A 27,430-nucleotide genomic window follows, 5' to 3' on the forward strand; every position below is an offset into this window, starting at 1 on the left:
GGGAGCATGGCAGCAAATAGGTAGACATGGCACTGGAGCAGTAGCTGAGAGCTTACATATTCTCCACATGCAGCAGTGGGGAAGGGGAGGGCTGGCATGGGGTTGTGAAACCTCAAAGCCAGTGATATACCTCCAACAAGGCCACATCTCCTAATCCTTCCCAAAACAGTTCTGTTGTTTTTGACAAAATCTCAATCATTCAATTTTACCAATAAAGACTTGTGAGCCAGATCCTGGGGTGAAAGCCTGCTAACTGAGAGAGGCAGAGAAAGCATCCAGCCAGCCTTCCTCCTCAGCTGATGCTCCCCCAAACCTCTTTTCCTACACTGTCTCAAACCAAAAACTCAAACTCAATGTCCCTCCCTTCTACTTCCTGTGCACCTCTCTATCTGTCCCCCTGACTTCCTCTTACTCACCTGTTTTTATTTTTTATTTTTATTTATTTTTTTCTTGTTTTGCCTCCTGTCAACTGGTTGTTTGCTCCACCTCTTGACCTATGGTTGACTTTATTTAACCTGTTTATAGTATTCTAGCAGAAAACTCTTGGATTAAAGGTGTGTACTAGAGCTGAGCCACAAAAGTAGAAGCAGGTTTTTCCAGTAAATAATGCAATCTTGGGGTTCACAGTGTGGTCAAATATCCTGCAACACAGTTCCACCAACTAGAGATCAGGAATTGAAATAAATGAGCCTACTGAGGCCATGATCATTCAAACCACCAAACTGAGACCATCCTGGATTTCACAGCTCCAGTGGAAGATGACCTCACAGGACAAAGTCAGAAGGACTAACTGCTACCGAAGGAACTGACTCACAGAGGGAAAAGTCATGAAATTGAACAAGACATTAGAACTTTGTACTCAAAAGAATGTCAACAAGCACCAGAAGCAGGAAGATGAAGATGAATTGTCTCCTTGAGCCTTAGCAGGAAACATGGCCCTGGGACACCTCGGTTGCAGGTTTTTTAGCCTCCAGAACTGTAAGGAAGTCCATTTTCTTTGGCCATATCACCAATATATCAGGTATTTGTCACAGAAGTCACAGGAAGTGAGTTTTGTGTCTTCACATCAGGGCATTTTATCATCAGGATTGACAAGATAAAACCCAAACATGAGAATAGGGAAATATTTAAATCAGACACAAGAAACCATGAGAGAAGAGGGAATGGGTATTTTTTTCTGATGACTTTTCAATTAGAAAAGGCTGCTTTTCTAGTGTTTATATACCTTCACCACATAAGAGACAGAAACACAATTTCCTCGTCAACATTGGTGGAGAGTGAATATATCTAATCCAATTCTTCAGGCTTGCATGAGATATTTACATTTGATCATAAAGTCAAAAACAACTGAAAGAAAAGGCATTGAATATTTCCATAATCTCCCATGGCTAATTCAACTCACTTATTTTCCAAAACTGTTCAAAGAATGACTAATTTATGCCTGCACCACGGAAAAGGACTCATAAGAGAAACGCTATCTGCAGTGGCAGAGAAATATGGATTTATAAATAACTGTAAAATAGGACAGAATGCAATAAATGACTCAGTCACTGGCACAGTGAAGAGTAGTAGCAAATTGTTCAGCCGGGGGAAAGTTGGGTAGACTTCAGAATGGATGATATGTCGGCTTCATTGGAAGAAGGAGTAGGAAGAAAGGAAAGCCTCGTTAAAGGAAGCAGAGCACCTGGGGCATGCTCTTGGGTTGATCTCTGGTTCCTAGTCCCACCCCCTTGCTGCTTCTATAGCACAATAAGGTGAACAGGTTTACTCCACCACAGGCTTCTCATCATGGTGCATTTCGACACAATGGCTCAAAACACGATGGGCTGAAACCATGAAGCAATCTTTCTTCTTTTTGGTAACGTTCTCAGGTATTTTGTTACAGTAACAGAAAACTAAGGAAAGAAGTATGGAGAGAGTAAGGAGGGAGTGAGGAAAAATGACGTACAGAATTTCTAGACCAGATAAAATATTTTAAGGATCAAAACCCAAAATACTTGAGCCTCGTGGGAATGTAAAATGTAAAACAGTTGACACTTGATATAGTTCTGAATGTGTTCACTTAAATTGTTCCATCAGAAACTTCTAACATGCCTGGGAAGGGGTGTGTGTTTATACCTACTCTAAGGACGAGGAAATGAAGATTCATGATTCTGTGGAGAGGAGCCTGCTAATAAATGTCAGTTAGGATTAGGATCTGGTCTCTAGTGAGTAGAATGTCTTAATTACCCCTTGGCAACTTGAGGTACTGAGCAACCATTTACAGTCCCTTCGGAAAGCAGCATGTCAATGCCTGAGGCAGGCATGCCATGCTCAGGCTCGTTCCTCACACAGGTTGCATGCTTACCAAGTCAGTATAGAAAGGCTGATTTAAAATGTTTCAGTAAAATAAGTGTGGGCGTAGCAGCTTTCAGATTTTACGGACAAAAAAAATTGAGAAGCAGAAGAATTCTTCTCTGAGATTTCTTTTCAAATGTTTTTATGTTGTTGCTCTCACTACAGTGAAACCAGTGCACACAGGGAGAGGTGTCTGTAAGTCAGATGGCTTACAATTCCAGTTAGTTCAACCATATGCAAATATGACTAGCCGTCACAAGATTGGCAGTGCACTAGCCACTTAGTTTTATGGATTTAAAAAACGTTTAAAAATTTTTAGCTATTACTGCTTTGTTTTCACATTTTTAAAAATGCACTTTGTAGTACTGAGGATAAAAAGCTGTACTGTAACTACTGGGGGCTCCTCTCCCCTGTGAGCTGAGGAAAATGTGGTTCAAGTTCAATTTCATAGAGATTACTCAGTAGCCATGGAAAAGAGAATACATGTTGTCAGAGAATCAGTAGTCAAACCTCAGCACACACTAAGAAAACATCCATTTGGGCTAGATAGCATTGCATTTGACCAGATATTTAACCGTCAGCTTTTAGATGATGAAAGAAACCCCTAAATGTTCATTTAAAATAGCATATGTAAAACACTGAATTTTGTTTATGTAAGAGTTGTAACTAGCCTAAGAGCTGACTAAGAACATAGCAGAGGATCGTAATGAAGCTAATGTAGATTCGCCACGTTAACACTGCAGCACTTGAGTTAGGGTTATTGATATATCATTCTCTTTGCTGTACCACCAGAACCCATTATCTTTTATTTTTATTATTTTAAATTGTGTGTGTGTGTGTGTGTGTGTGTGTGTGTGTGTGTGTGTGAGAGAGAGAGAGAGAGAGAGAGAGAGAGAGAGAGAGAGAGAGAGAGAGAGAGAGAACAAGTCCATGTACTCTTAGAGAACATAGGCATCAGATTTCCCTGGATCTGGAGCTACAGAGAGTTGTGAATCACATGGTGTGGGTGCTGGGAACTGAACTTGGGTCCTCTGCAAAGGTAGTGACCTCTCTTAACCACTCAGCCATCTTTCCAGCCTACAGAGCCCATATATATGTATATGATTTATAATGAATGTTTTCCTTTCTCCTGTGCTTGACCATGAGACTTGATAAGATCTCAATGAGATCATCTGCATTAAATATCCAAAATATACAAATAGTTTTCTTTTTATTTCCTTACACTTTATGGACATATGAGACAGTAATCTTGTGTGTGCGTGTGGCATATAAACTTATTTGTGTGTATGTGCATGTAGGTACCCATGTGTGCACATGTATGTGCAGGCCACAGGTCTTCCTGGATTGATTTTCCTCATTAGTTTTTGAGACATATTTTCTCATTTGAACGTGGTGCTCAATAATTCATTTAGGCTGGTTGGCCAGTGGGCTTCAGTGGGCCTGTCTCTGCCCCCTAGTGCTGGAGTCACAGAAATGCATCCCATATCCATCTTTTAAGTGGGCACTAATGATTTTGATTTAAACTTATATAAATACTTGCACAGCAAGTACAGGAATCATAGAGCTTACCATAGAACACTCTCCCTCACTTTGAAATAGGAATCTTTCTAATGTATCCTATTTGCAATTTTAATACTGCTTGTCACAAATAGTATCTGTTAACTTATATTAAGTATCAATGTGTAATAATAAAAGATGAAAAGTTTGCAGATGAGCTGTTGGGTCTTCCTGAGGCTTAAAGAAGGGTTCTATTTTAATGTCAGTGGAGAGAATTGTGACCTGCTTGAACAATGGCATTTATGTAAAGAGAATAAGTAGGTCTATACATAGAGAGTTCAATGATAAAACCTTTATAACTTTAGCTTTTGCTCTTTACTGTGAAATCTCCCTGCTCCTTTATTTCCCACAGAGAAAGTCTGGAAGGGATAATAAAGAAAACCTGGCAGTTCTCTGAGAAGGTTGAATATAATGCAATCACGGTTTTGCCATTCAAAGCAAATAGTTAAATTTTTATGCTTTTCACGGCCCTTTGTAGTCCTGTATTCCGCTTCTCTCCAGTTCTCTCACATTCTTGTGGGAGAATTCAAGATGTTTAACTGTGAAACTGCTTCAATCACACAGAAGCTGTATTCTGATTTTCTAAGCTTAGTATGTGCATCAAAGCTTCAGGTTATTAAGAAGTACGAATGAATAACATTATTCATGTCCCTGGAAGCATAGAGCTTTTTCTAGTATTTAAGCTTTTGATTTAATGCCAAAGAATGTGCAAAAAGTATCCTAATTTAAGTAAACCTAATTCAGTTTTTCCAGTTTACCTAAAAGTAAGCCATTTTTCAACAAACTAAAACAAACAATGAGAATGTTTATATTCCTAAATCATTTGGTTTAACAAGAGATTTCCCCCCTCCTTGAACCAGGCAATTTAAGTTGCTAAAAAGTTTTCTTTTTTCCAAAAGGTGATTAGGGCATATGCATTTCTCAAATAGTTGAACTGATATTTTAGAAATGTGGTTGTAAAGGCATGTGCTTGAAAAGTATGGTAGTTTCAAGCCATCTATTTCTCCTGGAAGTGAAAATGCAGATAATCATCCTCATGTATTTCAGGGTCTGCCCACATCACTAAGGGGAGTACAGTATGAGAAAGGAAGTCACACACGAGCTTTGCAGTCCAGCAGACTTGCTGCTGTAACATGGTGTTGGTTGATAAAACGACCCTTTGGGCTTTCAGCTCATGACTTCAATTCTCAACCTCAAGTTTCCTCTTCTACATATCTGGATAGTAAGCACCCTTCTCTGAGTACTTCTAGTCTAGGAATACAAGCAAAATGGGAAATGTAAAATGCTGTCTCAGCCCCGTAGTCTGTGCGGCTAAGGTTAGTGCATGGTGGTGAATGCTGTGTAGAATCATATTCAAATAATACATTGAAGAAAAATTAATCATGGCCTAGATCTCTAGTCGTCACTTGTGTCCCTTTCTCAAAGCCTTTGTGTTCTTTTTCATCTTAAATTCTATTCTGAAATATTGTATTTTACACTCTTGTCTCTTCAACATGTAAAGAGGACTTCTCTTGGGGTACAGAAGCCTAACTTGCTCTTTGCTTCTTGGCCTGACCTATGGCATGGAGCAGATACTTTCCTCTAGGCTAGCCACATCCAAAGTTGTCATCTTCAACTGCCCTTGGGGACACATAAAGGCTCCTCCTCAAGGGTTCCACAGCCCTATGGAGAGCTTCTAATGATTCCTAGTACATCAGATGCCATGTGCTTCAAAGATGCTAAAAGCTTGATCTTGCTAAGAAGGTATCTCAGAGTCAAGTTGCTATTCCTGGCATAGGCACTTTCCCAAACTTTAAGAGAAAAAAAAAAAAAAACTAGCATTTACCTGGCCCTAGTATTTTGATGATGATTGTTCTATAATGAAAAATATTCACACACTCATACACCCTATATTAGGTTCTGGTTTTATTGGTTTATCAAAATTCCTGCCAAAAGCAACTTAGGGAAAAATGTTGAGCTCACAATTCTAGGGGATGAGGTCCATCATGCCAGAGAGGGTCTGGTGGCAGGAATAGGAAGGAGATGGCAGGTCATAGTGTCTCCACAGTCAGAAAACAAAGAGCAGTAGCTACTGGTGCTACACCTACTTTCTTATTTTTATTTGGTCTGACAGTTAAAATGGATCTCCTTACCTCTACTAACCTAATGTAGAAAACGCTCACAGACATGCCAAATGGAATGAGTCTAGAGCCTGTCAAGCTGACCATCAATATTAACCTTTATTCCCACCCCATAAAAAAATTATATATGACAACAGAAACCACTTTCAATTATTTATTTTAATAATAATCTCATATCTCATGCTAAATCACTATGTAGTGTGGTGGTATTATGTTCCCCAAAATATTGTGTACCCTAATAAACTTATCTGGGGTCAGAGAACAGAAAAGCCACTAGATACTTAGGATAGGCAGTGGTAGCACACACCTTTAATCCTAGCATTCCAGAGGCAGAAATCCATCTGTTCATGAATACAGCCAAGCATGGTGACTCACGCCTTTAATCCCAGAAAGCGAGCCTTTAATCCCAGGGAGTGATGGCAGATAGCAGAAAGGTATATAAGGCGTGAAGACCAGAAACTAGAAGCATTTGGCTGGTTAAGCTTTCAAGCTTCAAGCAGCAGTTCAACTGAGATTCAGTCTGGATGAGGACTCAGAGGCATCCAGTCTGAGGAAACAGGATCAGCTGAGGAACTGGCGAGGTGAGGTGGCTGTGGCCTCTTCTGTCTCTCTGATCATCTAGCATTCACCCCAATACCTGGCTTAATAAGACCTTCTAACAATTCATGCTACAACATAGTTCTTTTTTGTGGTTGTTTTATGTTGTTTTGTTTCTTCTTCTTCTTCTTCTTCTCCTTCTTCTTCTTCTTCTTCTTCTTCTTCTTCTTCTTCTTCTTCTTCTTCTTCTTCTTCTTCTTCTTCTTCTTCTTCTTCTTCTTCTTCTTCTTCTTCTTTTGAGGCACAGTCTCACTGTGTAGCTCTAGCTGACCTGAAACATGCTATAACATGTTATGTAGACAAGGCTGGTCATGAACTCACAGAGATCCTCCTGCCCCTGCCTCCTGAATGCAGAGACTAAAGACATACACCACCATAACCAGCACTTGATTCTTTTTAATATACTTTGTGGGGAATTCAAAGTATTGAGTCATGTTGCTGTAAGTAAAGTCTTCCTTATATATCTATGTATTTATGTGATCAAATTTCATCCATATTTCCATTAAAATATTATTAGTACTGATGCTGAATTTATATCATTTTAATACTAAGAAATGTGTTTTCATATGGACATATGAGTTATTTCAATAAAAATAAATATACCCATCTGAAAGGTGTATTTTCAATATGATTTTACTCTTTAGAACAAAAATTATTTGAGATTTATAATGTACTTCTCTTGTCTTAAGCAATTGTGTATGGTCAATAACTGCATCAGAACTCTTTGGAAAAAATATATGGGTTTTTTGTTTTCATTTTGTTCTTATAGCTTATGTATGATCACTGAAATTTTAGAAGTTTCAGTATATGACATATTTTAGTTGAGAGTTATAGAACAATCAAAAGATTTGTAAACATTGTAAAATTCTAAAATATTTGAATTACTTTAGATACATTTTCAGGATTCTGCAAAACAAACTGGTTGGATTAAATTCAGAGATCCCTGCTGAGTCTCAAAAAGCCAGAATAATCATCCACCAAGAACAATAAACTTAAATTCCAGCTGCATTAAAAGTATGTCAAATGCATCTTTATTCCCACTTTAATTTGGACTAAGAGCCAGGAAGCTTGGCTTCTGTATATTTTAATTGAGTGTCCTTAACTCAAAGAGTGGGTAAGTTGAGTGAGAACCTTAAGAGGTTTTTTTATTTTGTTTTGTTTTGTTTTCCTTCTGAGTGTTGACAGACATCTGAGACCCTTGGCCTTAAACCTCATGTTACCTCATTTGTTTTCTCTTCTGGATCATTCTTTCCAACACTGGAGCTTTCTGTGTACTATTTCACACCCTGGTCAAATAACAACAAAGCCCAGGGTAAGCCTGCTCAGAGATAAGGAGACCATGAGGACCTAAGATAGAGCTAGGTGGTGTTTGCACTGTTTGCAGGAAAGAGTCAATGGAGCGAGGGAACAATTCTTTTTTGTTTGGTTTCATTTTGTTTTGGTAAGTCCTGACCATGAAAGCCAAGCAGCATTCTTTTGGACCTTGCTGACACAAATTAGCAAGTGTTAAACCCTCACTGTTGTCAAGAGAGAGGCTAGAAAATGCCAGGGACTTGAATTGCTTTTCAACTGTGTTAATTTGCACAGTAACAAGACATATTATTATTAACCATTCTATATGTCCAGTCTACTAGTGTTAACAATATGTATATTATTGCACAACCCATCTCCAGTGCTTTGAGCACCACTATACTACCCATTAAATAACAACTTCCCATTCCCCTTTCCCCTCATCCTCTGTGAAGCACCTTTCTATTCCTACACATTTGACTCCTTTAGGTACCTCAGAGAGAGAGGATCTGTGGTTTATGTAACTGAATTCTTTCTCATACAATGTCATCAAGTTTCATCAGTTTTGTAGTGTTACAAAATTTCTTTCCCACTTAAGACGGGGCAACACCTGTGTCTCTAGAGAGTACTTCTTCTGATCCCTTCATTTGTCAAAGTCTACCTGCTGTTTCTACCATTGGGGAAAACTGTTGGAGCTATGAGCATGAGTGCAGATATCTCTCTGCGATCTGACTTTTCAAGTCTTCTGACAGACCTCCCAGAATTTCTGGGCCAAATGATAAATCTGTTATTTTTGGCTTTTGAGAAATCACCTCTTTACATTTCAGTTACAGAGTTTGAAGACCATAATTCCTTCACATCTTTCCTGATATCTATTACTATGTGTGTTTTTAAGATAATTATCAGATAATAATCATCCTCAATGGGTATGAGGGCTTGCTTTGCTGTAGTTTTAATATGTATTTCTCCAGTAATTGAAAGTATTGACCATCTTTCCATATATTTAATGCAAATACTCATATTTAAATTTCCTAGTACTCTTCAATCAGAGAAGACAAAATCTCTCTCTCTCTCTCTCTCTCTCTCTCTCTCTCTCATTCACAGTAACACTAAAAGAAATCATGGGGACCTTTAGTAAAGTACAATGCTATGGCACATGAGCCTAGGTTCAAAAATATATTAGTATTCTGCCAAAGTTTTTAGTTAGCCAAGAACATTACTTTAAGAAAAACAAATATTGGTTAATCTTCCATCTTTTTCTCTACCTCTGGGATTGAATTTCCTTATCTCAAAAAATCCTCTCAAACAGTCATAAGCTTCTATATGTCAAAGATTTTATTAAAAGTCACTAGGGAAAAAATGTATATCCTTTCACTCTCGTGAGATGTAGGCAAGAAATTAATATTGTGTAGCTTGTGTGTCTGCAGTACGGCACTAAGCCTAAGGTCTTACGCTCTGCCAATGAACTATAGCCCTAGGCCAATGCATTGCTTTAAAACTGCATTATCTAGAAGCTCTAGTAAACAAATTCCTCCAGTGAAAGTTTCTGAGGCATCTATAAGGTCATATCTAAGATTCCTCATTCAACAACTTTACTAAACACTGATCCTGCCTCAGGTACCAGGATGTCAAAGGTAAATATTGTAATTCTTGGCCCAAAATATCTCATATCTAATGTGAAGAGCAGACAAGAAAATCAGCAAGTTTAATACAGAATATATTAATCAACGTGCTCACTGAGAACCAATCAATCAATCTAGAATAATTTGTCCAGTCTCTCATGAGAGAATAGAAATATTGAGATGGCTATGATGTATGTGAATGAGGTGAATAATTAGTACACTTTGGAAGTATTTTTAAGGTATCAAATTAATAGTTGAAACTTTCCTCCAAATATTTTGGTTCCTTCTCAGCTTCCCCACCTTTCCATTTTCTTTCTTTTTTTTTCCATAACATTTTTATTGAGTCTTTGTATATTTCACATCATGCATCCCAATGTCATTCATCTCCCCGGCCCCTCATATCCACCCTCTGCCCTTTGCATCCTCCCCCAAAATAAAAGAAAAGAAAATTTAAAAGAAAAAAAATTCATTGTGGAAGCTGTAGTGTGATGCAGTGACTCTCACAATATAGCCCTTAGTCCATACATCTTTACTTGCAGATTTTCATTGCAATGAGTCAATGGTCTGGTTAGTCTTCTGGTTTCTGCCACACTATCAATACTGGGTGTTCACTGGTACTCCTTTTGGATATCTTATTGTTGTCCTGCGTCATGGCGATCTTGCTGCTTTGGGTCTGCAGGACCAGCCACTTCACGTGCTCCAGCATTTCATAGATGGGGTGGATGTTAGGGTGGGTTAGCTCATAGCCTTGGATCTGAGTCTGTGGAGGCCCACAAAGGTTTCCTAGTGAGACCTGAGCTTGCTTTACCCAGCAGGGCTGCATTAGAGGATTTTGACCACGTGTGTGGTTACCAGGTGATTGGAAAGGGTCTGCATTTGGCTGTGCTAGGGGGAGGTCTTTTGCTCCACCCCCTTGGCATTCCTATAAAAGGCCTTTCAAAGAGACAGAAGGGGCTGGTGGATAATGATCCAGGTCCTTCCGAGGCTATCCTGTGTTTCTATCTGTTTCTCTCCCTTCTATCCTTCTATCTAAATATTTCTCACTTCTCCCTCCTCAAGAGTACCCTGGGGAAAAAGTAAAAGGGGTCCTCCCACAGAGAGATGGGTAGGTCCCCCACATGAGTCTGGATGGTAGCTGCATTGGTCAGCCCACCAACTCTCCCTCAATCTCACCAGGAGGGTGAGCTCTCCAGCCCTGCCCTGGCTAGTTCACCAAATACAGCAGGCATCAAGAAGGGCCGGTTCTCCTGCTCTCACGCCCTCAGGCAGGTTCTCCCACACCTACACCTTCAGGGCCAGCTCTACTGTGTTGCCCAGGTGAGGTGCAGGGCCCACTTTCCCGAGTACTGCAGCCTGTGAGGGGATTAGATCCAGCTCAACTGCTCTCCATGCTTCCATTTTCAGTATGTAGTTTTGGTTCACTTATTTGTATCTCAGTTGCTTAAATGGATTTACGTTATAAATGCTTAACACATCTCACTGATTATTTTTTGAATTTTTAAACACAAAGGAACAGTGATGTTTAAGCTGCCCGTCTTTATAACTATGATCTTACAAGGTCATTTTCCATCCATTTACTTAGCACTAAATTTGGGTTTTATTATTGCATTGACAGGAAAACAGGTAGTCTGTAAAGAGTGTAATGGCACGAAAGGCTTTAAGCATTCTATTGTTGTTGCTTGCTTAGTTTTTGTTTGGGGTTTTTGGAGACGGGGTCTCACTGTATAGCCAGCCTAAACTGGCCATAAACTGACCACCTAGCTCACACAGTCCTTCACTCTATGATCTGCCTATTTCTGCCACATGAGTCTTGGAATCAAAGACAAGTACCATCACATCTAGCTTTAAAAGTGTTGAGTTTTTATCCAAGGCCCTGATTTCCTTGGCAAGTTACACTGTCCTATTTATTTAACTTAACGATGTTTACTGGGGATAGGATGTAGCACTGTTACAAAGAACTTACCTAATACGTACAAGGGCAACACCTAGCACACACACACACACACACACACACACACACACACACAAGCATTAGCAGTAATTGTACAAAGACAGAGGAGTCTGCTTAATATTTAGATTGTGTCTCCATGTTTCAACTGAGCAAATGAAATGTCAAGTGAAATGTGGCATTGCTCCTCTCAATATTTGCAGGTGACATATAAAATCTCCCAAGTGAAATGTTTTTCAAGTACTGATACCTTTGGATTTAATTAACAGCAAATTGTTTCCAATTTGATACATCCTGATGAGGTCATCAAGTACACTCTATTGTTCGTTGTGCATCTGAGTACACCGAGATGCACAGATCTCAGATAATTTGACCAAGGAAATATAATTAGCACAGTCATTTACAGTATAAACAGAACTAGGAATGAATCTCTTATTTAGTCTGAGTGATTCCGTTATGGGGAATGATAAATGTGTTATACTCTCTTTGGGAGACTTAATGCAGGTTGATGACATATGTACACATACATATTCAGCACTTGCACGACCCTCCTTTTATTTCTCACATGTGATGTTTGTTGACACTGTGCTGAGTAAGTTAAATAAGTCCATAGAGTAGGAATTGTTACAAAGTATCACAGTGTGGCACAGAACCAGAGTTGAACCTGATACTTTTTGGAGTGTTACCATAGTGCTGTGAAATGTGTCCCTAAGTCACAGAATGTAGGCTTCCCACAGAGTAGAGAGCTCACCGAAAGCAGAAATGAATTAATTGAATAGACTTTGTGTTCAATGCTTGCTATTCCTGTTATAACTTAAGAAATAACCATTTGCACATTAGGGGAATAAATAAATACAAGCCCCAAATACTAATTTGCTGTTCTCTATGGAGGGTATAATTTGACACTCAGTCTTATACACCATATATGCTAGGCAGAACTTTTCAACATTATTATATCATCAACCATAAGCTCTGTGACATTCAGGTGACATTAATGTGGAAAGAATGCATGAATGTCATTAGCAACTCTTCCTATTAATATGGTGAGCTGAGTAAGATTTATGTTGCTTTTATTTAGAAACACACGGTGTTATTCTATTTTGACTCAAGGGTGTTAACATTTTTACTGTTAGCATTAATTTGTTTTCTTTTAATTATACAATTACTACATTCATTTTCCTTAGTAAAATGGAAAAATATCTCAATTGCCAGATGTTGATGATATGTTCTTAGGGTCTTAATGTCTGGTCTCATTAGGTTTCTGGTTTTGGCTTATAAAAGTTTATGGACTCAATACTTGTTTATGTTGGGAGAATTTCACGGGCACATTTTAAAGATACGGTTACCATTTTCCATAGATGATTTCTGCCAATATTTGTCCTTCATTATCATCACAACAGACATTTTCAATGTGTGATTTTTTGCATTCTGATAGGTTTAGCCTATTCTTCCAAAAGCATTAATCAAATATCTGCTGCATGTTTTTTCAAAAAATATTTTTTGTTCTTTATCTTTGAAAGGTTATGTTTACCTAGAGAAAGTCTGTGAATCAATAAGATTTGGTTTATATTTTTTTAAAAATATTGACTTGAAATTTAATGCTAAGCATCTTCAAAAGGTAGTTTTGTCTTATGGTTTTTAATATTTAAGTAAATAAGAATAGCTGTTTGTGAAGCTAACAGTATTGTCCACAGGAAGACATAAACTTGACCTTCTCTTACTTAATACCATCTCATCTTTTTCATCACAGGAAATCTTATATTAAAATGTTATTACAGCTCTGTGATTCTCTTAGATTCTTCTCTGGTTGTCTAGGTCTCCCAGAGAAAAATGAGATGAAGAGAAACAGCTTTGAAAAGATATTTTTATTGATACATGCAGAAAATTGATAATTAGAAACCAAATATTTGAATTTCATACTTTGTACTGGCTTTCAAATAATTGTTTTCTATGTTGGGTGCACAACTCTCTTGTTAGTGGGTATTAGCCCATTGTGCAAGTAAGGAAGCAGAGATTCAGAGAAGTGAGTGGCAAGTGCAGTTCCCTTACTGAGAGAATCAGAACTCAAGCCAGAAGGCTCCGACTGCAACCCTCACCATGTCAGGGGTACTGTCCTTCCTGTGGTTCTATACTACAAGAAAAGTGAAATGAATAAAGAATGTTAAGTTAGATTGCATGGACTGGGCGATGGTGGTGCACACCTTTGATCCCAGCTCTCAGGAGGCAGAAGCAGGCAGATCTCTATGAGTTCGAGGCCAGCCTGGTCTGTAGCATGAGTTCCAGGACAGCCATGGTGGTTACACAGAGAATCCCTGTCTGGAGAAACTTAAAAAAAAATTAAATTGCAAGGTATGTGAACGTTTCTTTCTCCTTGTGACTTGAATTAAAAATATTTAAATCTTAGATTCTCAAATTTTTCTACTTAAAGTTTTGTTCTGGTTTTTGAAGTGGACAGGGAGACATAACCTTCAGATTACTCACCTTGGAAACAATAGGCAGATGAAAATATATTTTGTTCTGTCAATCTTTTGTTTTTTCCTAGCTGCAGATGTTTTTTGAGACATTCCTGAGGACAAGTTCACCTCTGCAGGCACTGGATAGCATGAAAGAAGCAATTAGCAAGCTCCTACTAGTGGCTGAGGTGTTCAGTAAAGCATCTACTCTGGGACCAAAGACCATCCATAGGTGAGAGAGAGACAGAACAGACAGACAGACAGACAGACAGACACAGAGAGAGAGAGAGAGAGAGAGAGAGAGAGAGAGAGAGAGAGATTGATTGATTGATTGACTGATTGATTGATTCTAAAATTTACTAGTGAAAAAAACAGTCACTGGAAGTAAATAGAGCATGGAAAATGTATGTCAGTACATGATAATATGATCTTCTAAACATGTATGGCCTAATTTATAGATTCTAAAACTTCAGAGTTTGTTACATGCCATTTGTTTGTATTCAAATGGCATGGCAAGAAATAGAACACAGGGTTTTAAATATTTATTGTTATTACTATTATTGCTACTACTATGATCTTTTCAGCAGTCTTACTGTGCAGCCTAGACTAGCCTGGAACTTGTCATCCTCCTGCCTCCACTTCCTAGTGCTGGGACTACAAGCCTGTTCTTGGATCCTAAAGATAATTTTGAATTTGTAGCCTCCTTTCAAGTATTTCCATCAAATATACTAAGTATTGACCAAATATACTAAGTATTTACCTGTACATAATACATTTATTCTAAAATGTCCCAATGACTTCAAAACACTGAGATAGAAAAAGCTTTTAACAAAATTCTGTCACTTCTACTCTCCTAGCTCAGCTTGACAATAGCTTGTTGCCTTTGTTCTAGGGAAGTGTGGTCAAGTTTGCCAAAAAAGGGAAAGGTGCTCAGTGATTTGAGCTCATTCTTACACTTCCTGCATGCATTAGTGTTAAGAATAGAGGACCTGGACATTTCTCCCCATATTAAGGTTCTCATGGAATAACATCATTGGTTACTGTGGTGTGCCATGGAGAATGGAGGCATATTTGCACTTTCTCTAATGAACAAAAGAGACTCAAGTCCAACACTCCATTTCATGTAATTTTCTATTATCCATGCCATTGGCCTTTAAATTATGGAAATTTAACTGTATCAATTATAAATAATGTAATACCAGATAGCAGAGTGAGTGTAGCAAAGAGAATATGTTTTCCTGTTACTTTGTGTTTTTCCTTCCAGATGTAGACAGTGTTTTCAGCTTTTAACTTTTGATATTGGTTATGGAGATTTGGGAAATCCTGTAGTGCTCCAGGTGAGTATGTAGGATGAAGCATGTGTGTTTGGGGTGGGAGTAGGGTGTGTATTTTCATTCATGGTTACCAGTTGATTAGTAACACCTTCCGTTACAGTCCTTCCAGGCTAATATGCCCATGGCTCTTAGGGAATTAGTGAATTCTAATCACCATGAGGACACACTAGGACAAACATGAAGTTTTCCATAGTTCCCCTGAACAAAGACACTATTAAGTCAAGTATATGTTCACGGGAAAAAGCAGGACATATTGATAACGGCCAACAGGAGATGACCTGGGGTATTCTCATGGCATCATGAAGAGATAGCTCTGTCATTCTTTTTCAATTGGTCATTTAAAAAGCCATAGGAACAAGAGAGACTGACCACTGGCAGAATTCTTGCCTCGAATGCACTAGGCCCTAGGCTAGTAATACAAATAAACACATTGTTTTTCTATTTTAATTTAAAAGCATAAAATGTCACGTGAATTTTTGAAAGATTTTCTGATATGTATATGTAAATGTGGGTGGTTTTTAGTTTGTTTTGAGTTAAAACTCGTTTAGATCACTTTCCTCAGCATATTTTTTTCATCTAAAATATTCTTCAATGATTAGAAGACAAAAATATTGGTTCATCTATTTTATGAATAGCTGTCTATTGGGCTTTAGGGTGGGAAGGAAAGGGGAACAAAATAGACTTATGGGTAATCAGAGCTCAACTCCACTAGAGTTTAGTTTTTTTCTAAACTATGATATAGAGAATACAATTACAGAAATATTGCATGTTTAAGATTTATCTATAAAACTTAGAATCTTTATGAAATTTTTAATGGCCATTTGCTTTTTTGATGCCTAATAGCTGAAATTAAACTTTCAAAAATTTGTATTTTTGAAAAAATGTTATGTATTATCTTTCAAGAACAAATATTTGTGAGATATAAAGACTTTCAAGATAAGCTAATGCGACATTGAAATAGTTCATGCTCCTCTACATTAAAAGAATGGCATCTTCCTAAGAAGCATTACTCGTTTATGAAACTGTTAGCCTCCGAAAGACCACTAGATGTCAGCTCTAGTCTACAATCCAACCTGAAATAAATCATGCCTTAGAATTCATTTCCCTATAAGGTCTCCTCTGCTTCTCTTCCTTCAAAGGTACATGAGCATTTGAAATTTCAAGATGATGAGAAGTTCAATTTGGAGGACCAAAACACAGAAAAAATCCTCTTAAAGGATACTTTCAACTTCCTCTTTTCCAACACATCTTCCCTTTCTGCATTTTCTGAGATAGTGCAGAAGCTTTACAGAGCCAGCGCACTGGAGGTGAGTTCATCCGTGCATACGGACAGTGGTTTCTCAGCCACTAGTTATTTTTATTGTGCAATTTAAGATTTTAATACTTTATTTGAAATTAATTAATAATTGTTGTCGATTATCTTGTGCTTCTATATTCTGACCTGAGGACCACCATCATTTTATATTGACTAAGTATGCGTGTGAAGGATTGTGATGGGAACGAAGTGAAAAAGTTCCTAATTGTTAGGGAACAGATATAGATATTTTCAATGATACATGTGTTTATACATTTTAGAACTTTACAAAGACTGTTAGAATTCTCTGAAGGTAGTCTGGAATTACAGAGTACTCCAGAATGACTTCAGGGGAACTGAATTAAAACATTAATTTGCTTAAATATTCGTGTCCGTTGACATTTGACTAGATGCTGACAGTCAGGGTGGAGGGCTTCAGAATGGTGCTGGGTTGGTTGTTGCTGTTTGGGTTTTTTGTTTGTTTTTATGACAGGCTAGCACAGTGTTCTTATACACTAAAAAATCAGTGCCAAATACCATAATAGTATTCCCCAAATGTCCATCAAGCGTCCGGGGTTTAGGAACCAAGAGAACCGGCACATCCGGATCTCGGGACTTCAGGGTCCTCTCTTGGCCCCGCCTTGTAGGCGTGACAGTTACCGGAGCCTCAATGGGGTTTGGAACTTCCAGATCAAAGCTGGAGTGGCTACCCACTACAACTCTCCAATGGCAGTATTCCACACTGGGGTTCGTGTCCAGATACTCTTTGATTTTTTCACCTCTATTGCGCTGAGGGCCCAAGGAAAATCTTGCATTCCAAAACCATGGTCACACACGTCCTCTCTTGTGCTCATCTCCCTGACCTCACTACCAAAGTACCATTGGGTGAGTTAAGACAGCCAATCCTGTCAACTATGAAACTTTTTTTGTATTTGGATGTTATTGAGATAACATATCATCTCTATGAATTCTACAGCTTTAATAAGCTTAGCTGTTGTAGAGTTTGATTGATTTGTTAGGTGGGGGTTACTAGGGGAAAGATGGCTTGACTGTTTCATGATTACTTAAGGCTTTTTTCCTTTCTAGGATGGAAACTATCACAAGGAGTTAAATAAGTGCCTGTCTTTAGAGGAAATTCACTCAATTAGGACCTTTATAAAGGAACTTGGGAGTCTGGGAGAATTCCAACTGGTAAAACAAAAGTGATATTTCTTTCCACTTAGTGACTGAGACTGTAACATTAATAGATTAGCTGTAAGTTGCCTGACTTTTCCTTTAAGTAACACACAGCCATTTCTTTACAGCACAGACTGTTTTGTAGGCTTTTGTCCTTTTGAGAAGATGCATATGCTTTGCTATAAGCATTTGCTAATAATATGTGACTTAGCAGAGGTAAAGGATATGACATCATAGTAGCTGCCATGGTGGGACAGTTCTCTAGGGAAGATGTTGATTTTTTTTTAAGAAATTTCCCTTCTAGTTTTGAGGCCTGCACATATAACCAATATTGATTACTTTTTATTACCCTTTTGATTTGAGAAAAATTAAATATATTTGAATATAGTAAGACCTTTAAAAACAGCCTAAATCTTTTTTTTTAATTTACTCTTCTCTCATACATTACATCCACCCACAGTTTCCCCTCCCTCCACTCTTCCCAGTCCCCCCTCCCCCGCTGACTCCCCTAGTTTAATTGGTGGTAGCAATATTGCAAGTATGTGTATGTGAATGCTCTTAGCAGCTCTTACTGGTTTCAGGATGCAAAGGGCATTTTTTTTCCTCCCTGGAATTTTTGGTGTATTTATCAGTTTATTGGCCAATATCAAAGCATAATTGATTATAGATGAGTGTTTGTGCCCAATGTGTTTTATTTCGGCCACTAATATAGACTATGATGAGTTTATATTTTTACTTAATGTTTGTTCATATAAAACTATTTTTAAATGGTATTTAAAACTAATTGATGAGTTATTAATCTGATGCAAGGCTGAAATATTCCTTGTAGTTTTTTCAACCTATATATACGTAAGTTACTTATATGAGTTATAACCAGTTCACCAAGTTAACCAATGAATGATTGAGACTTTTTAATACAATTTAGCCCCATATTACACAGGACTGAAAGTAAGCTTAGGACTCCAGCATGATTTAATCAGCATATTTATCATTTTAATTGGTTTGCATGTAATAAATGACAGTTTAGCTCAATGTTTTAGGAACCACTCACCTGTCAGGAATTCGTCACTCACAAGGCTGTGAATGCCAACCGCCTCTGTTGGGATGAGAGAGGAAAGAAACAAGGGCCACCCTCAATTTCCTGCCTCTCAGAGTAGAAACAAGATAACCAATTTCCTCCTTTTTGTGAGATTAAGAGTTCTCACCATGGCATAATTCACTTGTAGGGCAAAAGGACTTCTCTTCCCCCCAGCCTTTCTTCCTCTGTTACTTCTCTCCCCTTAGGTTGGAAGGAAAGATCCCCGCATACTCATTGAAGAGGGGAAAAATGACTCCATTTATAAACATGATCATCAGTAACTTTCATAATGTCTTAAAAAGCAACATCTCCCTTGAAAACAGTACCAAAAATTAAAATTAAATCAATCTATACTGACCAATAGATTGTGTTTGTTTGTACCTATGTGTGTGTATGTACAAGAACAAGTGTACAGAAATATGTGTGGCGATCCAAAGACAACCTTAGCTGTCATTCCCCATGTGGCATCTGCCTTGTTTTCTGAGACACTCTCTATTGGCCCAGGACTCACCAAGTAGGCTGGGCTAGCCAATCAGTGAGCCCAGGGGATTCATCCATCTCTGCCTCCCATGCTGGATTCTGTAGGAGTTCATGCTCGGCTTTTCTGGGCATGAGACTCAGGTCCTCACACTTTCACTGAACTGAGTTATCCTCCCAATATTTAAAAACGTTGAGTTTTTAAATAAATAACTGCTCGACAAAACAATATCTGACTAAATATAAATAGTATCCATAATACTACATTTCAACTTACTTTCAAACTTTCAACTGATTTTTTTTTCTTCTGCTAATGTTTTCTTTGAACATTTCTTCTCAGCTCTTCCCATCTACTCTTCCTGGGATTCAATCTGTGATGCGTGAATTTTATGATATGTCAACTCCTCGCTCAGTCATGTCCCAATACTGGTCTCTTTTAAATGTATTTGAACAATTTTGGCCCATGAATAAAAAGGAACAGCTACATCCACTGGAATGGTAAGAGAGCCACAAATTTGAATTGTGCAGTCCAAAAATTCTTAAGCCGAAAAGATTGATTTCAAAAGGCTTTGCCTACATGAAAGTGAACAACACAAAAGAAGTATGCCCAAAAATTCATGGTCGGGAAAATAAATGACTTTAAAGCATTGAACCCATAATGGTTCTGATGATCATCAGACACAGTATCAAAAAATACATCCAATCGTTTTCAAACTAAGATACCACTCCATTATAAAGTAATGTTTAAAATTAAGCATTTCTGTCTCCTTTCATTTTGTGAGCCATACCTTTTCATTACTGAAGCATCTAGAATATTTGATGGGGTTTGTGCTTTGAACCATCCATCAACTTGGAGATAGATACAGCAGGCACATTATTAGGGGGCGGCGTTATAGAGGCATGACTTTATTCTGAGCAAAACTCAGCTAATTTTATAAATCTATACTCTACTGTGTTTGTTTTCCTTTTTAGAGTGTTTTGCCATCCACTTCCACTCTTAGGAGAGGTTGAGGGAACAGGCAGGTGAGATATTAATGCCTCTGGTAGCTGGCAAAGGGGATGCACTTAAGTTTTGTCTGTTCTTTAATATGGATAGAATTAAGAGAGCATTTGACTTTTCTACTGCCAGGAAAACAGAATTAGACCTAAGCCTCCCAGGGAGATGAAAGAGCAAGGGACATGACATTCATTTATGTCTCCTACAGTCACCGTTGGGAATAGCTCTGTTCACTTGTCCTTCAGTTCCTTCGGCTTCAGGAGACAGTGACTATAAGAAACTCATTTGTAATTAAAAATACAAATAACCATACAATCTGAGTACTCCTTAGAACGTCTCCTAGCATTAACATCCACTTTAATTGCAAAATCTTTATAAGCTTGGCTTATTCCCTCGGTAAGTCCAAATGAAGTTTTTCCTTGTGTGCTTGAAAGCTGTTGTAAATTCTACAGCATGAAGCCACTTTTTATGCTTTGCTCCCACTCAGCTAACCCGAGACTACCCCATACATCAGTACAGACAGCAAAAGAACAGACGAGATTGCCCAAGGAGCTTGTTTGTATTGTTTGTAACGTTCGGTGGGTTCCCAAGAGATTTGTAAGCTTGAGACCATTTGTTCCCTGGCAGTGTTTTCTCCAGCTCCTCCTATATGACCAGGTTCAGCAATCCACTCGTTAAAATCGGAAGACTGGGTTCTCTTGCCTTAAATGGATGCAAGAATGGCCTCCATTGAATATAATTAAAAAGGACAGGAACTATTCTGAATCATGCAAAGGTGGATAAAAAATCCCAACATTAGACTTTATTAGTTATAGCACGCAAAGTTCTGAGCCCTCTAAGACTTAATTTCTTTACATGTAAATATGGCATAGGTTGTCTACCACTTATTATTCTAGGAGGATTACATAAGAAAGTTTTGTGTATGTCACACTATAGTGCAAATAGGTGATAAAGGGCAGTTTATCTTTCCTTTCAAGTTCTATGGAACTCGAAGGTCATCTTAGTATCTGTGGTGAGGATAGCACTTTCTTTCCTTTCTATAAGGAAAGCCATGCATGTTCAGTGTTAATACTGACAGGAATAAATTTTTGTGTTTATCAGAAGTCAAATGGCATAATGCTCCCAGAAGTGTTTTTTTTTAAGTACTCAGTTCACATTATCTTCCACTTTACCAGTGAGTGCGTATATTTCATGATCATTTATGCTTTATTGCAAGAAGGATCATATCTCTTGCACATTTCCCAGACGAAGGAAAAGAAGATTCTAAGACAAATCAGTAGCTTAAGACTTTCGGCTACTCTGGATACAGAAGACTGTTGTTTGGCTCGAACTGTTTGGGGGGCACCCAGGCAGGGGGATCGAGATCTGTCCCTGGTCTTTGCGCAGGCTTCTGGGAATCCGGTGCCTGTGGTGTGATGCCTTACACAGCCTTCGTGCAGTGGGAAGGGGCTTGGACCTGCCTAGGCTCAGTGTGCTGGGCTCTGCTGACTCCCCATGGGAGACCTCGATTTGGGGGATGTGGGGATGCGGGGTGGCTTAGGAAAGAGGGGCTGAGGGTGGGAGGAGGGAGGAAGGGGGATCTGTGGATGGACTGTGGAGTGAGTAGAAAATTTCTTAATAAAGAAAAATGGAAAAAAAAAGAAAACTAGTTAGAGAACCATTGTTAAAGTGTCAGAAATAAATAATTTTATGTTTGTCAAAAAAAAAAAAGACTTTCGGCTAATACAAATATTGACCTACTGACTGTCTCAACAATGTGTCTGCACTTTTATCCAGGATGCTACAGAGGCAGAGAGGCTACCATGTTTTCATCTTCACAATGGCCACAGCAAGGCAGTTTTATATACATGTACACTTGGGATCTAATGATTTCATCTTTCCTTTGAAATGAAGGTCATTTGCTTGTAGCATGGTAACAGGTTAAGAGAAGATAAAAGCCAATGTGTCAGCAGTGATAGGTAACATTTATGTATGAGCTCCAAGGCTCAGAATCTAGACACCCCAATCTAAGTGGTGTGAAAACCCTAAAATCGTCTGTTAATTTTCACTTTCCTGGAAAGAAAGTGGCATATGTCCCTTACTTTGTGCAAATGTTTTCTTAGAAAATACACACCGATTTAAAAATAATTTAGTCACGAAAATATCCAAGAAAGACCTGCATGATGCTCTTGTGTACAAGTGTTCACTCCATTAAGACAATCATGCTTCCATAATTCAGTTTGTGTGAATTTCAGGGCTGTATCTCTTGAACAAGTCTCCTGGAAGTTCTTGTTCATGAGAAATTCTTAGATTTTTTTTTTTTAAATTTGGACTTCAGCTAAACTTATCTCGTCAGTAGAGTGATCACCACTGTGCAGAAAGTCCTGGATTGAATCCCCAACATGACAAACATAAAAGTAAACAACCGAAAATATCTTGCCACCATCAAAAACTTCCTATCTCTTATAAAGCATGCTTTACCTGTTATTCTAGTCCTTGAAAGGAACCACTACATTTTTGCCTCCAGTTTTTTTTTTTTTTGGTGTGTGTGTGTGTGTGTGTGTGTGTGTGTGTGTGTGTGTGTGTGTGTATGTACATACCCAAAGAAAGCTAACTTTTAAAAGTAAAATTATCCTAACTTTCAGCATGGGCAATGATAGAAATGCTAATTAGCAATTAGCAAACTGTTTAATGCATAGGTTCTTTTAGACTTCCTGCCTGATGATGATGATGATACTTTCATGGGCCTGAAGATGCCCTCCTAACCTTTGTGGTGCGTTACTCAGCACAGTGTCTGGCACTGGCATTTTTATTTGATTCTCACAGTGTCCCGGTGTAGAGCAAATACTATTATCTCCATTTTAATGGGGTGACAGACAGCACAGCATCATATCAACACAGGAAAGTCATGTCAAGAGCTAGAGACCACAGTGACCTGTGTTCTCCATTATCCAGATCAAAAAATGTCCTGACTGCAGTTTAGGTTGTTTTAGGCCCAGTTCAAAGGACTTAAAGGTTCATCCAGCCATGCATTTGGTTACTTGTACAACCTAGAAAATGAAGCGACCATGCCAAGATGTAAGCAACCTTGGCCGTTCTCTGTTGGTTATCAGGAAGTGTAAGGGCACATGCTTTGGCAATGTCGACTGTTTCCTGTAGCCATGTTGGTTTTTCCAGTTTTGTGTACGTCCTCAGACTGTGTCTCAGAACGTCCAAGGCTCTTGGCATCAAAGCTGTGGATTGTTAGGCAGTGAGAATGTGCGTTTTAAAATCATTTCTGTTGGATCTAGGCTATCTGAGGTTGCTCAGCTGCCTACTAGAGAGTGACTGGTTTTTTGTTGTTGTTTTGTTTTGTTTTTACTAGTTTTTTTCAACTATGCATCTACTTGTTAGAGATGATAAGATTTGCACCCACCTCACTAACACTAATGCTATCTATCAGCTTGGAGAACTGATATCCAGACAGTGTTTCTTGTCTTCACCAAAATAACTGTTCCCACCTGGGACAAAAGACCAAGTGTTCACCTTGTTGATTTGAACTTGCTTGGCATTGTATTTACAGGAATTCTTCCAACAGAAGTGAGACCATTCAGAAACCACAAGACTCATCAGAAGCAATCAAAAGTAAAAAAGGTAAAAAACACATAGTCCCACATAGTATAGTATAAAGAAAATTACTATCTGGCTTCAAAATATATTTAAAATGTTTAACTTTGTTAGCAATCAAAAATGAAAATTAAGCAAGAAAGATACTTTCTCCTCAAAATTAGATGTTCTTCTTAAAGATAGGGAAGGAGTGAGGGGAAATGAGTATTTTCATTCTGATGGTAAGTGTTTAAACTAGAGTGCATGTTAAAGGGCTACTTGATAGCATAGAAAGTAAGCTTTAAAAGTTACTCTTGGGGCCTTAGCATACACATGCTTGATATGCTGAGGCTCTAGGCTTAATCCTTAGTGCACAAAAATAGATTATCTAGTTAAATAAATTTTACCTTTACAGACTAGAAATTCTACTGCTATTTTTTTAAGAAAATAATTAAGAATATTGTGAACATTTAAAAATTTAAGCATTTTAATAAACAGTAATATAACCTCTGAAAAAGTTTAGTATCTATTTATAATACAGTTTTCAGTAAATTATAAAAATAAATAAACAAGTAATAGATGAAAACACGAGAATCCACCATTATTGCTGTAAGAGTAGACTGAAAGTGTCTGTGAACCTATAGTCCTGAAATAAAATTCTATAAATAGCTAGAAAAAAACATTTGCCATGAAAGATGTTCAGGCTATGTGGTTGAATGTAACAGCTGCCTACTGGCAAGAGGAACCTCAAGAAGTTGGATGGTGATTTTTCTTCCCCTGACTTACCTCTTTTTCTTCATATTCTTATTTTTAAAGAGTATTTAATGTTTTGTCATACAAGAAGATAATATTTTAAGAAGAAAAAAATGAAAGAAATAATCATCAGTATATCTATCTATTCCTTTTAACTGAAGAAAGGCTGTTACAGCCAGGATTTAGTCCAATACTGTGGTTCTCAGTGGTGCTTCACTGAATCTTCTAACCAGCACTTTGGTTTAAGGCCCAACAGTGAGTTTGAAGGACACTAGTTTGAGAACCTTAGATTCAACAAAATGAATCAGTAGGCCCAGAAAGAAATGGATGATGATTGAGCATGGACTGCTCTCTTCTGCCACCACTTTTTTCTTTTATTAATGAATATCTTAAAGCAATCTACATATTTTATGCATTCATTTGTCCATAAATATTTATTAGAATTTTTTTCAGTTGGATGTTTACTTATCCAGAAACTTGGAACACACAGAGTAACCAACTGGTTAGAATATCTTCATTCCAACAATTTAGGAAACTATAGCATAGGATCACAGAACTAGAAGAAATGTAATAGTTTACCATTAGGATAAAGATGACATTCAGTCCACTCATTTGTTCCTCCAACGTTCTGCCACTAGAAGTCATCACTTGTTAGAGCTTTGAATGTTTGCCAGCTTTGCTTAGAAATGCTCACTGGTGAGGAGCTGAGAGACGGCTCAGGGAGGTGCTTGCTTTTTGTATATGAGTATGTGCATCCCATTCCTAGCACCAGACAGAACTCTGGGTATGATGGTGTGAGTCTCCAGCACTTGGAAGTAGGGGATAGAGACAGGCAGATCCTTGGGTCTTACTGACTGGCTAGTCTAGCTCGTCAGTAAGCTCCAGATTCAGAGCAAAAGAAAAAGAGAGGGAGGAGAGAAGAGACAGAGAGAGAAAGGGGAGAAAGAGAGGGAGGGAGAGAATTTTTACATTAAATTCACAGTTTTGTTTTTAAATTTAATTTTTTTATTTTAGATGCAGTTCCACGAGTTTTGTATGAGAATAAAGATATACATTGCAGTAATGGTGAGTTGAGATTGAAGTGTTCCCATAGTACAGCCCACAGTTAGACACAACCCAACTTTGAAAAAATAGAAACATTTTTATCATATTCAGAAGTCTTTAGGTTGCTAAAGTACATTTTGAGAAGTTTTTATTTCTGGTTAAGTTAATATCTGCCACTTCTGCATGAATAAAACATTTCATTTTTAGGTACTCAGATTTTTAGTTTAAAATATTATACTTATGTATGTTGTTTTAGGTCAGTGACTTCCAGATTCATTTTTAGGGGCCCAAGGAATCTTAAGGCTTTACATTAGAAATAGAATTCGGCTTATACATCCTCTTTAGAAATCTCACCATTCTGAAGTAATTTGTTTTCCTCCTAGGTTATTGCTATTATAATGGAGAGAACTTGAGTAGAATTCTCTTCATAACAGCTGAGAATTTCAAACTCAGTTTTCAGTTAATCTTCTTAAAATATCATGAATTTTAATTCCACATAGTAAAATGTATATGCAATTTAAGTTTATGTAAAATCTAAATTAAAAATCACTTTGTGTAAAATCTAAATTAAAAATCACTTTGTTCAGCCGGGCGGTGGTGGCGCACGCCTTTAATCCCAGCACTCGGGAGGCAGAGCCAGGCGGATCTCTGTGAGTTTGAGGCCAGCCTGGTCTACAGAGTGAGATCCAGGAAAGGCGCAAAGCTACACAGAGAAACCCTGTCTCAAAAAACCAAAAAAAAAAAAAAAATCACTTTGTTCATCTGGTTTGATATAGCAACAGTGGTCTTCTAAACACATCTTTTGAGTAAGTTCAGTTGACTTTCAAGGTCACAAGGCTATTAAATGACTGAGGTGGGTCATGACCTTCCAATTGGTCCTAAGCTCCTGAAGTTCTTTTCTTTTAAAAAAAATTATTATTATTTGTTTTACGTGTATGTGTGTTTTGCCTGCCTGTATATCTGTGCACCCCATGAGTGATGGAGCTTGAGGAGACCAGAAGAGGGGGTTGGATCCCCTCTTTTTTTTTTTTTTTTTTTTTTTTTATAACTCCTGGAACTGAAGTTTAAAATGTGACCATGTGGCACTAGGAATTGAACCTAGGTCCTCTGGGAGAGCAGCGGGCGTGGTGCTCTTAACCACTAAGCCAAGTCTCTGATCGCCTGAATTTTCTTAATATCTTATATCTTGCAAAGAATTAAGAACTTTCCATTGTAGGCTTATTTTTTGCAGGGTATACCTCAAAATAAATCTGCACCTACCAATCTGCTTACGCTTTTCGCTAAAATGTGCTTTTAGAAAATTTGTCTTCTGGGCAGTGGTGGCGCATGCCTTTAATCACACACTGAGAGACAAAGGCAGGCAGATGTTTGAGCTCTAGGCCAGCCTGTTCTACAGAGTAAGTTCCGGGACAGCTAGGGCTACACAGAGAAACCAAAAAAAAAAAAAAAAAAAACCAACAACAAAGAGAGAGAGAGAGAGAGAGAGAGAGAGAGAGAGAGAGAGAGAGAGAGAAAGAAAGAAAGAAAGAAAGAAAGAAAGAAAGAAAGAAAGAAAGAAAGAAAGAAAGAAAGAAAGAAAGGAGAGGACTTGTCTTCCAAAATAAATTCCTCTAACACACAAAAATTGAAAAATGGAATGTATAAACTTAGGCTTAATTATTATAAGTAAAAGTCTTATAATTTAATATAATCTAACTTATTTGCCATCTAAATATTGTTGTTTTTTCATCGTTTTCCAATAATCACATCAAGCATCATGCTAGATTGAGTAGTATTAGTCTTTATGAAG

At 37.9% G+C, this 27,430-nt stretch overlaps 1 protein-coding gene across 3 annotated transcripts in view; it reads left to right on the forward strand.

The window, feature by feature from the left end:
• Cped1 (cadherin like and PC-esterase domain containing 1) overlaps positions 1-27,430 on the forward strand; it is a 274,567-nt gene that overhangs the window by 123,930 nt on the left and 123,207 nt on the right. For 2 of the 3 annotated variants that reach the window (XM_052721210.1, XM_052721211.1), the window contains exons 8-14: positions 14,014-14,156; positions 15,189-15,261; positions 16,398-16,565; positions 17,639-17,743; positions 19,624-19,781; positions 23,822-23,892; positions 25,612-25,662. In XM_052721210.1, the coding sequence (XP_052577170.1) occupies positions 14,014-14,156; positions 15,189-15,261; positions 16,398-16,565; positions 17,639-17,743; positions 19,624-19,781; positions 23,822-23,892; positions 25,612-25,662 (769 nt within the window). The remainder of the gene's footprint in view (positions 1-14,013; positions 14,157-15,188; positions 15,262-16,397; positions 16,566-17,638; positions 17,744-19,623; positions 19,782-23,821; positions 23,893-25,611; positions 25,663-27,430) is intronic. The other variant, XM_052721212.1, reaches the window with a different exon arrangement.

This window comes from Peromyscus californicus, unplaced genomic scaffold (genome assembly GCF_007827085.1).
Source record: "Peromyscus californicus insignis strain IS unplaced genomic scaffold, ASM782708v3 Scaffold_6__1_contigs__length_162567912, whole genome shotgun sequence".
Classification (NCBI taxonomy): Eukaryota; Metazoa; Chordata; class Mammalia; order Rodentia; family Cricetidae; genus Peromyscus; species Peromyscus californicus.